The sequence below is a fragment of the Castanea sativa genome, chromosome 4 (genome assembly GCF_040712315.1).
Source record: "Castanea sativa cultivar Marrone di Chiusa Pesio chromosome 4, ASM4071231v1".
Taxonomy (NCBI): domain Eukaryota; kingdom Viridiplantae; phylum Streptophyta; class Magnoliopsida; order Fagales; family Fagaceae; genus Castanea; species Castanea sativa.
In genome coordinates, this window is record NC_134016.1 from 49,375,302 (window position 1) to 49,389,535 (window position 14,234).

General features: G+C 33.4%; 1 protein-coding gene across 2 annotated transcripts; it reads left to right on the top strand.

Moving 5' to 3' along the window:
• Positions 1-794: 794 nt before the first annotated feature.
• On the top strand, positions 795-12,940 carry LOC142632307 (protein VERNALIZATION 1-like). 2 transcript variants are annotated; one of them, XM_075806744.1, is made up of 9 exons: positions 795-890; positions 1,002-1,185; positions 1,403-1,481; positions 5,254-5,315; positions 5,416-5,515; positions 11,295-11,336; positions 12,158-12,199; positions 12,328-12,407; positions 12,697-12,940. In XM_075806744.1, exons 2-9 carry the CDS (start codon positions 1,004-1,006, stop codon positions 12,722-12,724), a joined length of 615 nt encoding a protein of 204 aa, XP_075662859.1. In that variant the 5' UTR covers positions 795-890; positions 1,002-1,003; the 3' UTR covers positions 12,725-12,940. The 2 variants fall into 2 exon arrangements, with proteins under 2 accessions (XP_075662859.1, XP_075662860.1); XM_075806745.1 differs by having other exon boundaries at positions 810-890; positions 981-1,185.
• Positions 12,941-14,234: the final 1,294 nt, after the last annotated feature.

Here is a 14,234-nt window from a genome sequence, read left to right on the forward strand (position 1 = left end):
TTAGAAAATAATAGGTTTAACATCATATCCCCATTACTAAACTGCGCCCCAACCTATTTTTCATCCAAAGCATAACATGCTTAAACTAAGCCCATAGAACCTCTAAATTAGTTTTAAGTATTCAATATTACATTTTAGATATTGTCTTCAAGAACATTCAAGTGGTGGATTCAATAGAATTGAAAGACGTGTCATAAACTTAGAAGTTCAAGTTCTATCTCCTGTACAATCGATGAATGGAATTTTTGTAATTTCTCATGTGTGAGGATAACATGCTTAAACTAATTGCACAGAATCTCTAAATTAGATTTGAAGTATTCAATACTATATTTTAGATATTAACTCTTCAAGACATCTGAGTGGTGAATTCAATAAACTTGAAAGACGTGTCATAAATTTGAAAATTCAGGTTCTATCTATCACATTATTGGTTTTTGGAGTTTCTGTAATGTGTCATGTGTAAGAAGTGAAATAGCCTGGTCAAAAATTAAGATATCATTTCCTTCTTAAAAAAAAGAAAGAAAAAAGATTCCATTTCGATAACGAAAGAGAAAAAAAAAGATACCATTTCGATAACAAAGGAAAAAAGAAAGATACCATTTCGATAACAAATCATAAAGATAGAGGTGATGGCTGAGAACGTACTGTAGGCTCATGTAGTACAAAGAAATCAACAGGGTCTTCGGTATAATAATGAAAGAAAAGGATCATATGAACAAGAGATTGGGTAGTGCTGTCGTGTCGCACCTACGTCTTCTCCGCTGGACTGTCTCCTTTATTTTCCTTCATTTTTGTATCCTGGTTTTGACTTTTGATATTAGTATGGAAATTTTAGCATATTTTGCTTGCATGGGCATGTAAGAAGTTTCAAGGCAAACCGCTATATATATGTAAGTGTATATTATAATATTCTTTACTCAGAAAGCCTATGTTTATGTTTGTTTAGCTTCACATAGCATATTACAAAGGGTTTTGCTTAGTTTTTTTGGGCCGGGTTGAAGAAATGGGAAGAGGAAAGGTAGAGCTCAAGAGAATAGAGAACCCAACAAGCAGGCAAGTGACCTTCTCAAAGAGAAGAAATGGGCTTTTGAAGAAGGCTTTTGAGTTGTCTATTCTATGTGATGCTGAAGTTGCACTAGTCATCTTCTCTCCCTCTGGAAAGGGTTACCAATTTGCTAGCCATGAGTTACTTCTCTCCCTCTCTCTCTATCTCTTTGTTTTTATTATTTCTTTGAGTTACTTTTTGAATATATATATATATATATATATATATATATATATATATATATATATATATATATATATATATATATATATATGTCTGTGTGTGTTTGTAAATATGCAGCGTGCATGTACAACAAATATATTTATATTTTGTTTGTGATAATGTTAATGGATGCAGCATGAACAGAACCATAGCAAGGTATCGCAGTGAAGTAGGACTGCCTCAATCAATTGACCAACACTCTAGACCAATGGAGGTATCCTATATTTCTTTTCTCAAAGTAGCTACTTGAACTATTTTTTTAGATGAGTGAACAGATTTTATTTCATCTCAAACAATGAATAGCAGGACACATTTACAGAGGGGTAGCAAAAAGCTCAACCTCTACAATCATGGCAATTTACCAGCATCAAAACAAATTCAAGGAGACTTTAGGACGGAATACGAAAAGCCCCACAAGTGACACAAATAATGCCCCACAAATTTTCATTTGAAATTGATTAATTTCATAGTATAGATCAAATTTTATAAATCAAAAAGTGTTATTCAAATTTTAAATGATATTACACTTAATATATTGTTAGATCTGGGAAATAAAATCTTAACCTTGAAACAGTTTTCAATTTTTTTTTTTATAAGATATAAATTTCATTCTAACTTAATCGAAATATACATGTATGTGAAGTTTTTTCATTGTAACTTTAACCCAGACCCTTACCCATCACTTCATTACGCCAAGAATGAGCGGTGGTTAAAATGGTCTCCATCTAACTTGAAATGTAGAGTTCCATTTCTAATAGAGTTGCAAACCCTCATCTTGCTTCCATTCCTTTTTTACTTCCATCTGATCTGCAGCCTTAGATATTCATTCCTTAGTTGCAATCCTGATCACCTCTATGTATCATGGCATTTCTGCGTTGCCAGATCTGGTATACGGCAGCCTATAAACAAGTTTGGAAACCACAACTTTTTAGGTCTTTTTCCTTTAAGCTCAGATTCACCCCAACCCTAACATCATCCCAACTGAACTTGGGGTGCTTAATACTATACTACTTCATTAGCAGCTACCAGATTCTCTTACAGAAGGATTTAACATCCAAAAAACAAATGCTCCCTATTTTCAAGTCGATTCCTGCTAATTATACATTGATCCTCAACCTGTATTCCCCAGTGCATTAGCCTCTGTTCAGTAAACAACCTATTTATGCTTAGGAATACAGTCTGTAAACCAAACCAAACCAACTTCCACCAATTAACTTCTGATTTTTCTTTCCAATACATATACATATACATATATACATATACATGTCTACTTACCTGATTTGGATAACAGCCAAAAAGGCCTCAAAATCTGCTAACTTTCTTTGAATAAATACAAGTTCTTCATATCTAGTAGGTTTCCACAGCCAATCTTTTCCCTTTAGAACACTTGAGATTTTGGCATTTAGATCATTAGCAGCATCATATACCACTACTCTGTGACCAAATCTAAGATACAAATATACTGTTAACTAGGGTGTCTCCAGCTGTCCGTAGACAAACATTACTTCCAAGACCAATATTAAATGTAAACTCTAAAGGGAAAGGGCTTCTGTTCATCTTGAAGTTAATTCAACTCAGTGGCTGAAATTATTGCTATTTCATATGATGACTACTTTCCTTTTTGTCCTTTGAAACAACTTGGTCTCCTATTTTTTAGATTTAGAAATGGACCCAGTCCCAGACCTTGTGGCTCTTAACATTGGTATAGTAAACCTCGGGCCTTCAAACTTCTTGGTATGTCCTAACTATTCCGTATATTGTAAAGATGGTCCTCCCAAAATTTTTTATTATATATAAAATTCACCCTATAATCTTAAATTGTAAACAATTATTTCTCTAATTAAACTCACGTAGTCTTAACTCCTCTCGTTAAAACATAAAGATAAAATGATACATGTAGAGAAAGATAGTAGAAGCATTAGGAGAATTAACATGATTTAACCTAATGATCTATATCCATGGCAAAAAGCTCTTGTAGCTACACCTTTACTATTTTAAGTTGTGTTTTACAATGAACCTCGTATATATGTAAGAATACATTATTTAAGCTTAGTAGGGTAATTAGTAGGGTAATCTAAAACCACAAAAACCCATGATATTCTACAAAACCATGATTTACGGATTTATATCTTCTATTCCACATTGAGTATTGCATCTTCTCTTCCACATTGAGTATTGCACTATATGTTTTACCAATTGTAGTATGCTATGTGTTTAAAATTTTAGTTATTGTATAAGGGGAAAAACAGGAGACGAATGGATAAACGTGATTGATGGAAAATAAAGTGAAACACTTAGAGTGGAGTAAAGAATTTTTATTAAGCTAAAAAAATGGTTTGGTATACTAGGTGTTAGAGTGGAATAAAGAATTTTTATCAAGCTAAAAAATTGGTTTGGTATGCTAGGTGTTATTAAGCTAAAAAAATGGTTTGGTATACTAGGTGTTAGAGTGGAATAAAGAATTTTTATTAAGCTAAAAAAATGGTTTGGTATGCTAGGTGTTAGAGTGGAATAAAGAATTTTTACTAAGCTAAAAAAAAAATTGTTGGTATGTGAGGTGTATGCTGCTTATTGAATTATGTAAGGATTGGATGGGGGGTTTACAAAGATACCAAAGAGTGAATGCTTTTGATATATTAGATCCATAATTAATAAGTATGGAGAGATTGAAGAGAATTTAAATAATATATAGAATTAAAAGAATGAAGTGGAGATGCGCATCAAAAGTATTGTGTAACCAAAAGTAATCATATAGATGTTGTCTAATCCAACCCTGTATTTTAGTTATAATATAAATAAGAAAAAAAATTGATGTAAAAAAGAAAGAGGAAGCAAGATAAGAATGATTGTGGTTCGGTCTAACAACCTATGTCTATAGTAGAAAGTCTTTTATACATATTTATTATGTTGAATTGTATATTACAATGAACTCAATATAAGATAGACACACACATTAGGTTTAGTAAAGTAACCCTAAATCACAACAACTCATAGTATTCTAGAAAGACATGGTTACATATTATAATATATTCTAATACTTCCAACTTTAGTACTTCTAGTTTTGGTTGTCACACCGCTCCCACCCCCAAATGGTTGGTTATGAAGAGCATGCAAAGATTGAAGAAGATATAAATCGTAGGATAAGAGTAAGCTTAATTTAGTGGAGAAGTGCATCATCAAGAGTATTGTGCGATTATAGAATATGTATCAAGTTAAAAGATAATTATTTAAGATAGCTATAAAACTAGATATGCTCATTGGTATTGAATGTTGAGCTATTAAAAAAAAAAATGTATACGCTCATTAAATGGGTTTAATTGAAATAAGAATGTTAAAATAGATTGGTGGAAATATAACGAATGAAAAAAATTTGAAATGGAGGAAGTCATTTAAAGGTAAGAGTGACTCTTATTGATGAAAAAAAAGAGGGAAAGTCATTTGAGATGGTTTGATCATGTGTAGAGAAGTGTGATTAATGCATTTGTAAAAATGAATGAATTGATTTAACTCAAAGGAACAAAAAAAAAAAGATTATACACAAAGACGTAAAAATTAAAATAACATTAGTGGTAGTTAAAAAAAATGTCAATTAATCTTCTTATATAGATGCATGCTTGTTGCTGTGTTCATGCTTCATTAAGTTAGTATACAAAGTACTTTTGCATTAGAACTTACTTCTTCGCATCTTATTATGCACCATAAAGATAGCAACTTTAATCTATTTGTGGTTCCCAATTATAAGTCAAATAGGTTTAGGAAGTGATGCACTAATATCACATAATATTGTAAGATAATTTGGTCACTTAATTAGCAACCGGACTCTGAACCTTTCTGTATAATAAAAATCATTTTGCACACATAATTGCTTCTTGAATAACCCCTCAAAGGCTGAAGCTTGTATGTTGTTGATCTTTTCAGGGAGTTCTACCATTTGATTAGTGATTGACACTAAATTCTTAGCTGCTTTTACTTTTTGTTATTAACAGTTTTGGAGGACTGAAATTGAAGAGTTAAAGCGAGCAGTAGAAATATTGGAGGCAAGGCTTAGGTATGTTCAATGGCTGTAATTATATCATACGCCAGATCAAGACTTGTCTTTAATTATATCACTGCAATTTTCATATATCTTCAATCTTATGGTTTTGTAGTCACTCAGCTGGAGAAGATCTATCATCATTGGGCATGAAAGAGTTAAAACAGCTAGAGCGACAGACAAGGACTGCAGTTGAACGTGTCCGCTCAAAAAAGGTAATGATTGATATTGTCGCTATAGAAACCATAACATTCCAAAGAAAAATACTAAAAATATTATCAATTTTACTACAGTTTTTTTTCTTTTATAAATTAATGTGATAATAAATGTAATCAGTGTTTAAAAAAAAAAAAGTTCTCGAAGAAACTAGAAATTTCTCATTGATTCAGTGCTTACAGAAATGAAAAATTGGTTACAAATAATTACAAACTACCTATTTATATACACCAGGAAACAGGGGCTGAACTTCCCGCCCAAAATAACTACTTAACAAACACCTAACTATACAACCAATCATTGCGTGACACTTGTTAGTGCTTGACAGCTGTTATGAACTTCTTCTTTTTGGCACGTGCTGTAACTAATCTTCCTTCTGTCGTTTTCTTCTTTCCTTTATTCCTCTCATTGCCATTTAGCTCATTATGTCATTTATGCTTTGTTTTAACACTCCCCCTCAAGTCCTGAGTTGTCAACTCAATGACTTGAACCGAAAATGATTCCTTTACTTTCTTTGGCACAAAAATATCTTTTAATCCTAACTTCTTAGACAATCTTGCAAAGGAACTATAGCCTAAAACTTTAGTGAAAATGTCGGCCACTTGAGTTCATTTGTTGCTGCATGAAAATGTCAGCCACTTGAGCGCATTTGTTACAGTGTTGCTTGATTGTCATAAAACAACATGGTTGGCCTAGAATGTTCAACCTTCAAATCCTTGAGCAGTTGCAACATCCAAGTTATCTCACATGGTACACTAGTCATTAGTCTGTACTCAGCTTCTTCTGAGGACCTTGAAACCACTCCTTATTTCTTTGATGTCCATGATATCAATGAGTCACCTAGATACACAGCATAGCCTGTCAATGATCTTCTTGTGTCAAGGCATCCAACCTAGTCTGCATCACAAAAGGACTTAATATGCAAATCAGACTTGCTAGGAAAGAAAATCTCTTTTCCCTGGTGACCTTTTTATATATTGAAGTATTCTGTAGGCTACAAATAAATGAGGTTCCTTTGGTTGTGAGACAAACTGGCTTAACCTATGCACTCATAGGTAATGTTAGGTCTTGTTAGAGTCAATACAACAGCCTTCCAATTAATCTTCTGTACTGACTTGGGTCTGCAAGTGGCTTGCCTTCATAATTAGACAATCTCAAGTTCTACTCCGTAGGAAATTTTACAAGCTTAGAACCAAGAAAACCAGTATCCTTTAAGATTTCAATGGCATACTTTCTTTGGTTCAAACTTATGCCTTCATTAGTTCTTGCTACCTCAAGTCCTAAGAAGTATCTTAGTGAACCAAGGTCTTTCAAACCAAACTTATCATCAAGCAACTTCTTTAAACCAATAACACTATGAAAGAAGTCCCTTGAGTGTGAGTGAACAAAGAATAGTCTAATTTAGACTAAATAAACCCCATGTACATAATAGTGTTAGACTTTGCCTTGAAGCTTGCTTGAGGCCATATAGACTCTTATTCAACTTACAAACTAAATTCTTCTCCCCCTTGCTGTGAAAGCCAGGTGGCAGACACATATAAACATCCTCAACTAAGTCACCATGCAAGAATGCATTATTAACATTTATTTGATGGAGGAACCACCCTTTCACAGTAGCCAAGGAAAGACTAATCCTGACATAAACTGACTTAGCTACTGGAGAAAAGGTCTCTGAATAGTCTAAACCAAGCTTTTGTGTAAACCCCTTAACAACTAAACGTGCCTTATACCTCTCAATAGTGCCATCAGGAAGATATTTAATCCTATAGACCCACTTACAACCAATTGGAGTCTTACCTGGTGGGAAAGGGGTTAAAGTCCAAGTGTCATTGATCTCCAAAGCCTCAATCTCTTTATCCATAGTAGCTCTCCATTCAGGAAATTGAATTGCCTAATGGAAGGAGACAGATTCTGAAGGAGTTTTGGTGACTGCCATAACAAAAGAATGAAAGGCAGGACCAAGATGAGAGTAATCCAAAGAATCTAAAACATCATAGGGTAAACCAGAACTAGGTTTAGTGTTGATAGATTGGCAGGAATAGTCTGAAAGGTAAGGTGGAGGATTATGTGGTCTAATTGATCTTCTTAGGATTGGAAAAGAAGGACTAGATGAAGAAGTATGGAAGGAATCAGGAATAATAGGCTCAGACAAGGAAGTGGTGTTTGTGGGGATAATATCATCTACAGAAATTACAAGAGTAATTTCTGGTGCAGTAGGACTGATATCATAAGGATTATTGGGGAAAGAAGATGAGGAAAGGTCTGTATGTAAAGAAGAGGAGGAAGGTTCTATGTCAGGAATAGGAATTGGAGAGTCTGAGGTACAATGGGGAAATAAAAAATCATCTAAGTAAGAAGTTGAAGGCTAAGATGAAGTAGCATAGGGAAAGATATGTTCATAGAAAATAATAGCTCTAGAGATGTACACTGAATTGGAATCAAGATCCAATACCTTGTAACCTTTAATGCCATAGGGATAGCCTAAGAAAATACACTTTCTGGCCCTAGGTGCAAACTTATTTCTATTGTGAGACAATGTAGAAACAAGACACAAACAGCCAAAACATTTAAGATGATGATAGGAGGGTGGAGAGTGAAAAAGCATTTCATATGGACTCTTATTACCTAAGGATTTAGAGGGAATTTTGTTAAGCAAATGAACTGCAATCAAAACAGAATTCCCCCAAAAACACAAGGGAACTTTGGATTGAAATTTCAAAGCTCTTACAACATTAAGAATGTGTTGATGCTTCCTCTCAACAATGACATTCTGTTGAGAAGTATCAACACATGCCAATTGATGCAAAATCCCATTGGAGTGAAAGAAACCCTTTAAGAAAAATTCAGTACCATTATCACTTCTAATGGTCTGAATTTTGCTATTAAATTGGGTAATCACCATAATTGCAATCTAAGGTAAATACACTTGGGTTTCAGACTTATGTTTAAGGAGATAAACCCACGTGCATCTACTGTAATCATCTACAATAGTCAAAAAGTATTTAAAACCATTAATAGTACTAGTGGCAAAGGGACCCCAAAGATCACAATGAATAAATTCAAAAGGCTTAGAAGATACATGAGTACTAAGAGTAAAATGAAGTCTCTTTTGACTTGAAAAGTGACAAACATCACAGCAAGGTATTTTATTTGAAACATCAATATGTACAACTTGCTTCAACAAATGAAGTTTTGAATAAGATAGATGACCTAATCTAATGTGCCACAAATCTGAAGAGGGAATGTGACCAACAGCAACAGCAATAGCAGATGCAGTTGATCTAAAGTCTGAATCTTGCAGCAAATACAAGTCATTGTGTTCCTTTCCTAGACCAATCATGCTCTATTGAGCAAGGTCGTGAATAAAGCAACAATCACCAAGAAAGATAAGACAACAAAAAAAGTCTTGGTGAGTTTGCTAACTAAAATTAAAACTAAAAGAAGGAACACATAAAGCACCGGTGAGAGTGAGTGTAAAAGTAACTTGCACAGTGCCTACATATGTAACTAAAGCTTGTTCCTCATTTGGCAAAAAGACACAAGTTTGGACTATAGAAGTAATTTCAGTGAATTAAGTAACTGAGTGCACCATATGATCAGTTGCACCAGTGTCAAGAATCCAAGTACCAGATTTATAGGCATGCTTATCAACAACCTGAGCAAAAAAGATTGAATGAGAGAAATTGGGAGGATTCCAATAAGAATTACTTGAAAAATTAGAAGAACAAGAAGGTGGAGTTGAAGTAGAAGGTGATGGTTGTGGGATGGAAGAGGATGTTGCCATGACAGAAGCAACTTGATGACCAGTCTGAGCACTATTGCTGGATCCAGAAGCCATTTAAGTCTTCAGAAAGTTGAGGAATTGCTCACATTGAGCCTGAGAAAGAGGGCATTGAGACAAGGAAGCTTGTTGACTACCTTGTGAATGAGAACCCCCAAAAGAATGACCTAGAAAATTCTGTGAAGTAAAAACCATGTTAGATTGAGCATTGGCATTAGGCAAAACACTAGCAATAGGTAAACCAGCACTCAATGCTGAAGGAAAACCATCTAAACCATAGGTTCCTAAGGGCAGAATTGTAGAAACTTGATTTGCCATGACTTTGTTGCCTCCTTTTGGCTTATAACCTAGAGGATACCCATGAAACTTGTAGCATTTATCTGCTATGTGACCAGTTAGACCACAGTAAGTGCACACTAGCCTGTCTTTCTTGGAATTACTCCCTTTTCCTCCATGATTATGACCTTGATTGGCATGAAAACCCCTGCTGTTATTAGCATACATAGCAACAGCATCTAAGGATTGACCTGTGTTGAAACCATGACCAATGCTCCTTCATTTTTCCTCTTGTAAGATCAAAGAACATACCTTATTAAGAGAGGGAAAATGTTCAATCAGCAGAATTTAACTAATCACATTGCCATAGCTATCATTTAATCCCATCAAAAAATGAAATACACACTTCTTGTGTTGAGCTTTCAATTGAGAAGTCTTGGAACCACAATTGCAAGCACAGGTACGTACTGTGAAAGGTTGATAATTGGCAAATTCATCCCACAAGGTCTTGAATCTTGTGAAATAGGAACTCACCGAGAGTGATCCTTGTGAAATGTGTGAAATTTCCTTTTGAAACTCAAAAAGCCTTGGAGTATTTTCTTGAGAAAGCCTGTCCTTAAGATCAATCCACAGATCCTTTGCAGTGTTAATGTAAATAACACTTGCCTTAAGCTCCATGCTAAGTGAATTTGTTAACCACGAAAGCATTGTGGTGTTGCATCTATTCCAAGAATTGAACAATGGAGAAGATGCATCTGGCTTGGGAATTGATCCATTCACGAAGCCAAATTTGTTCTTGAACTCAAAGCCAAGAACACAGATAATGCCCAACTTATATAATTTTCTGGACCAGTGAAGGGCTGTGAAGTGAGAACAAGATTAGGATTCTCATTCGCTGGAAGAGAGAATGGATTGCTTGCAGATTCATCTACAATTATTGTACTAGACAAAGGTGTTGAATTTGCAGTCTATGATTTGTGGAATCGGAAGCCATGATAAAGAAACAAAAGGCTCAACAAATTTTGTTTGGGGACTGAGAAACAGAAAGAAAATTTTCTAAAATAGAAAGAAATTGCTTTGATACCATGTAAAAAAGAAAATATTTGAAGAAACTAGAAATTTCTCATTGATTCAGTGCTTACAAAAATGAAAAATTGGTTAGACATATTTACAAACTACCTATTTATATACACAGTGAAATAGGGGTTGAACTTCCCGTCCAAAATAACTACTTAACAAACTTAACAAACACCTAACTATACAACCAATCATTGCGTGACACCTGTTAGTGCTTGACAGTTGTTATGGACTTCCTCTTCTTTTTGGCACGTGCTGTAACTAATCTTCCTTCTGTCGTTTTCTTCTTTCCTTTATTCCTCTCATTGCAGTTTAGCTCATTATGTCGTTTGTGCTCTGTTTTAACAAGTGTTGCATCAGTAACGTAATAAATAATGTAACAAATAAGACTCTAAATAACTTTTTAAGTTTTTGTGTTTAAACTTGATACATCAATTTGTAAGACTTATAATAAAATTGATAGTAGTGGTAACAATATCACTCATAATCAAAATCAAACAAATAATACCAATAAGAATGCATAAGACTTTTGATAACACTATAAATATAACAACTTATAATTCATTGTTGTTCTGATTTTATGCATGGCTTAACATGTAATCTAACCTTCTTGTGACTAATTTTTCGTTCTGATTTTTCAACAGAGGCGCATTATTTCAGAGAACATCAACTTGATGAAAAGGAAGGTGAGATAATATAACAAATCACCTAAAATGGAACCAGTCTGCTAGCTAGCTAGTCTAGAGCTTGGGACTTCGTTGGACTCAAATGTTGCCAGTAAATAAATAAAGACCCTGGAATTTTATCAAGCTATGCCAGGCTTGAAGTTCCATGGATCTAATCAATTATATGACAAAACCAAATGACCTATCACATTTTTCAGATTATATAACCTACATCAACTGGTAGGTTTTCTGGTAATTTCAGCTGGTATTGCATTTAATTTATTGTCTCAATAACTTATTAGGTAAGCTCGTAACAATTGGTATCAGAGCTAGAATAAAATAACGATTGAGATGCTTAGAGAAGGAGGAACCGGGCTAATTTTGCCCAAGAGGTGAAAATCCTCAAGGAGATATATATGGGAGATGTTCTCTTCTCAAACTTGAATGCACATCTAAAACAGCTCATCAGCAACCATGTTTTTGTGTAAAGAGAGAGCATCAATAGCCAAAAGGCCCAACCCCACAATAATATATGGTGGAGGTCAAGCAAATACTAATGGAGGAATGGTTTGAGACAACTCAGCTCTCTCTTGCCTTCCTAGAAGACCCTACAAGACATTAGAAAATCAAATCAACTAGCCTAACTTAGAGGTCTAGGTTCCCCTTGAAGCAAATCTTATTATTCTTATGTCTCTTAACCAAAATAGAAAAATACAAGAGAATATTAAGAAAATTAGTATATATACCCCTAGCAAATCAATCTATTATCTTCAAAGTCAACTTTATGTCTATAACACAGAAAAGATTCACTTTTTTTTTTTTTTAATCTTGTTTAAACGCAGCAAAGAGACCTGCAAGAGGAAAACTCTCATCTGCAGAGACGGGTGAGATTTCAAAGACTTATGGTGTTATATATGTACCTGCAGAGTTTTTTATTAACTAGAAATCAAGATTGATTTACAGTTTGGATATTAGAGTTGACATGTATTTTCATGTTTGCTTTGTGTTGAAGTTGCACGAGCTGCATGATACTAACGTAAGCTCTAAAATTTCGGGACAAACTGCAAGCAGCTGCAACATCCCAAACCCAAGGTAGTGACTTTGATCAAATTGGTGCACCCTTTCATTTGAAATAAATTCATTTTGTTGTCAAATTAAATATTATAAATTTAGTTATCTATTTAATTTCACATCATTTATTATTAAACCTAAGTAATAAAAACTTATTGTGAAAAAGATTCATTCCATTTCAATTAAAATATGGAAAGCGTCGTTTTTATTTTAGGAAATTCCAAAATTATGACCAAGAATGTCCCGAATTTCATTGGTTATTTTTAAAAAGATTAGGTTGCCTTTAATACATTTGGATTTTGAATTGCAGGGTTCTTCAAGATGGAGTTGTCATTTAAACAAGGGTCCAGATGAGTTCCACCAGTTAATAAAAGGATAATCAATTACTTCAATAAGTGCTGTAATCATATAATTAAAAGAAATGCTACATTTACAATATTTTCATGATAAATTCGTAGGTGATAAGTTGTTACTGGTTCTAATTTGAATCCACCACCTAAATTACTTTTTTTGCTTAACTGTAACGGCCAGTAACAACATACCACTTAAAATTTACTGTGAAATATTATGAAAATATTATAGATATAACATTCCTCTATAATTATATTCGGCACCACGAATTGCTAATGTGTAGTATTATGCCACCCTTTTGTGTGTTTTTTGTTTTAATAAGTATGTAGTACGATAATTTTCACAAAATCTTTCACGATTATCGAAATAACAAGTTGTGAATGATAAATGATAAGGTGAAGTTAGTAAAGGATCCAAATGAGAATTAATTAAAAATTGTCAACTCAATGTTGTGAAAATATTATAAAAAATATTGTGCTTGGCTCTTTTTCTTGTTATTGTTTTCCCGCTTTTTATGCTTTTTAATTTTGTATAGAACTTTGGCTTTATGAAATGTACTATAAAGTTTTTCTACGTTGACTTTTGTCTATATGACAAGCACAATCAAATGTACTACCAAAATTGCCGGACTTATCCAAAAAATATTCTTATCTTAAAGAAGACGCATACGTTTAAAATGTATTGGTATATCTAAATCCACTTTTAAAAAGATTCATTCCAGTTCAAGTATTTAAAATAAAAAAAAGTGGTGCTACGTCCACAATATTTTTACAACAAATCATAGGTGGTTAGTTGTTATTGGTTCAAATTTGAACCTAACACTAAGACTACTTTTTTGCCCCAACAATAACAACCAGTAACATCCTGCCACTTAGGATTTGTTGTAAAAATGTTGTGAAAATGTTGTGAACATATCATTTCTCATAAAAAAAATTGTTATAATGTTAGGCTTTTTTGTAGTTGTACTCTAATTATGTAATGTATTATAAACCCAGTTTAAAACATTATTATTATTTTTGTGTGTATTCTAATAAGTATTACTGTTTACTCAAAAAAAGAAAATATGGATGTTTATCCCATATTGGTTGTATATGTCTAGTGTCCACTGTTTATAACTATAGTTTACAACGACAAATGTTAGATACTTTTGTAATTGTACCCTGGTTATGTAATGTATTATAAACCCGATTTGAAACACTGTTATTATTTTCTTCGTGTGTGTTCTAATAAGTATTATTGTTTACTCAAAAAAAAATCATGCAAGTCACAAAATTTAATTTTTGGAGACTGTAATCACTAAGCCTTAAGCATACATTTCATATATTACATTAACTTTTTTTAAGATTGATAATAACAAAACCTCAAGCCTGTGTTCTCAGGCTCTTTGTTCATTGAAGTTGTTAATTTGTGAAGTTGTTTGTGATTTGGGAGAATTAATAATTTAATATAATATTAGAGCAAGTGATTTGAGTTCGACCACTTTCTTTACTCTACCTC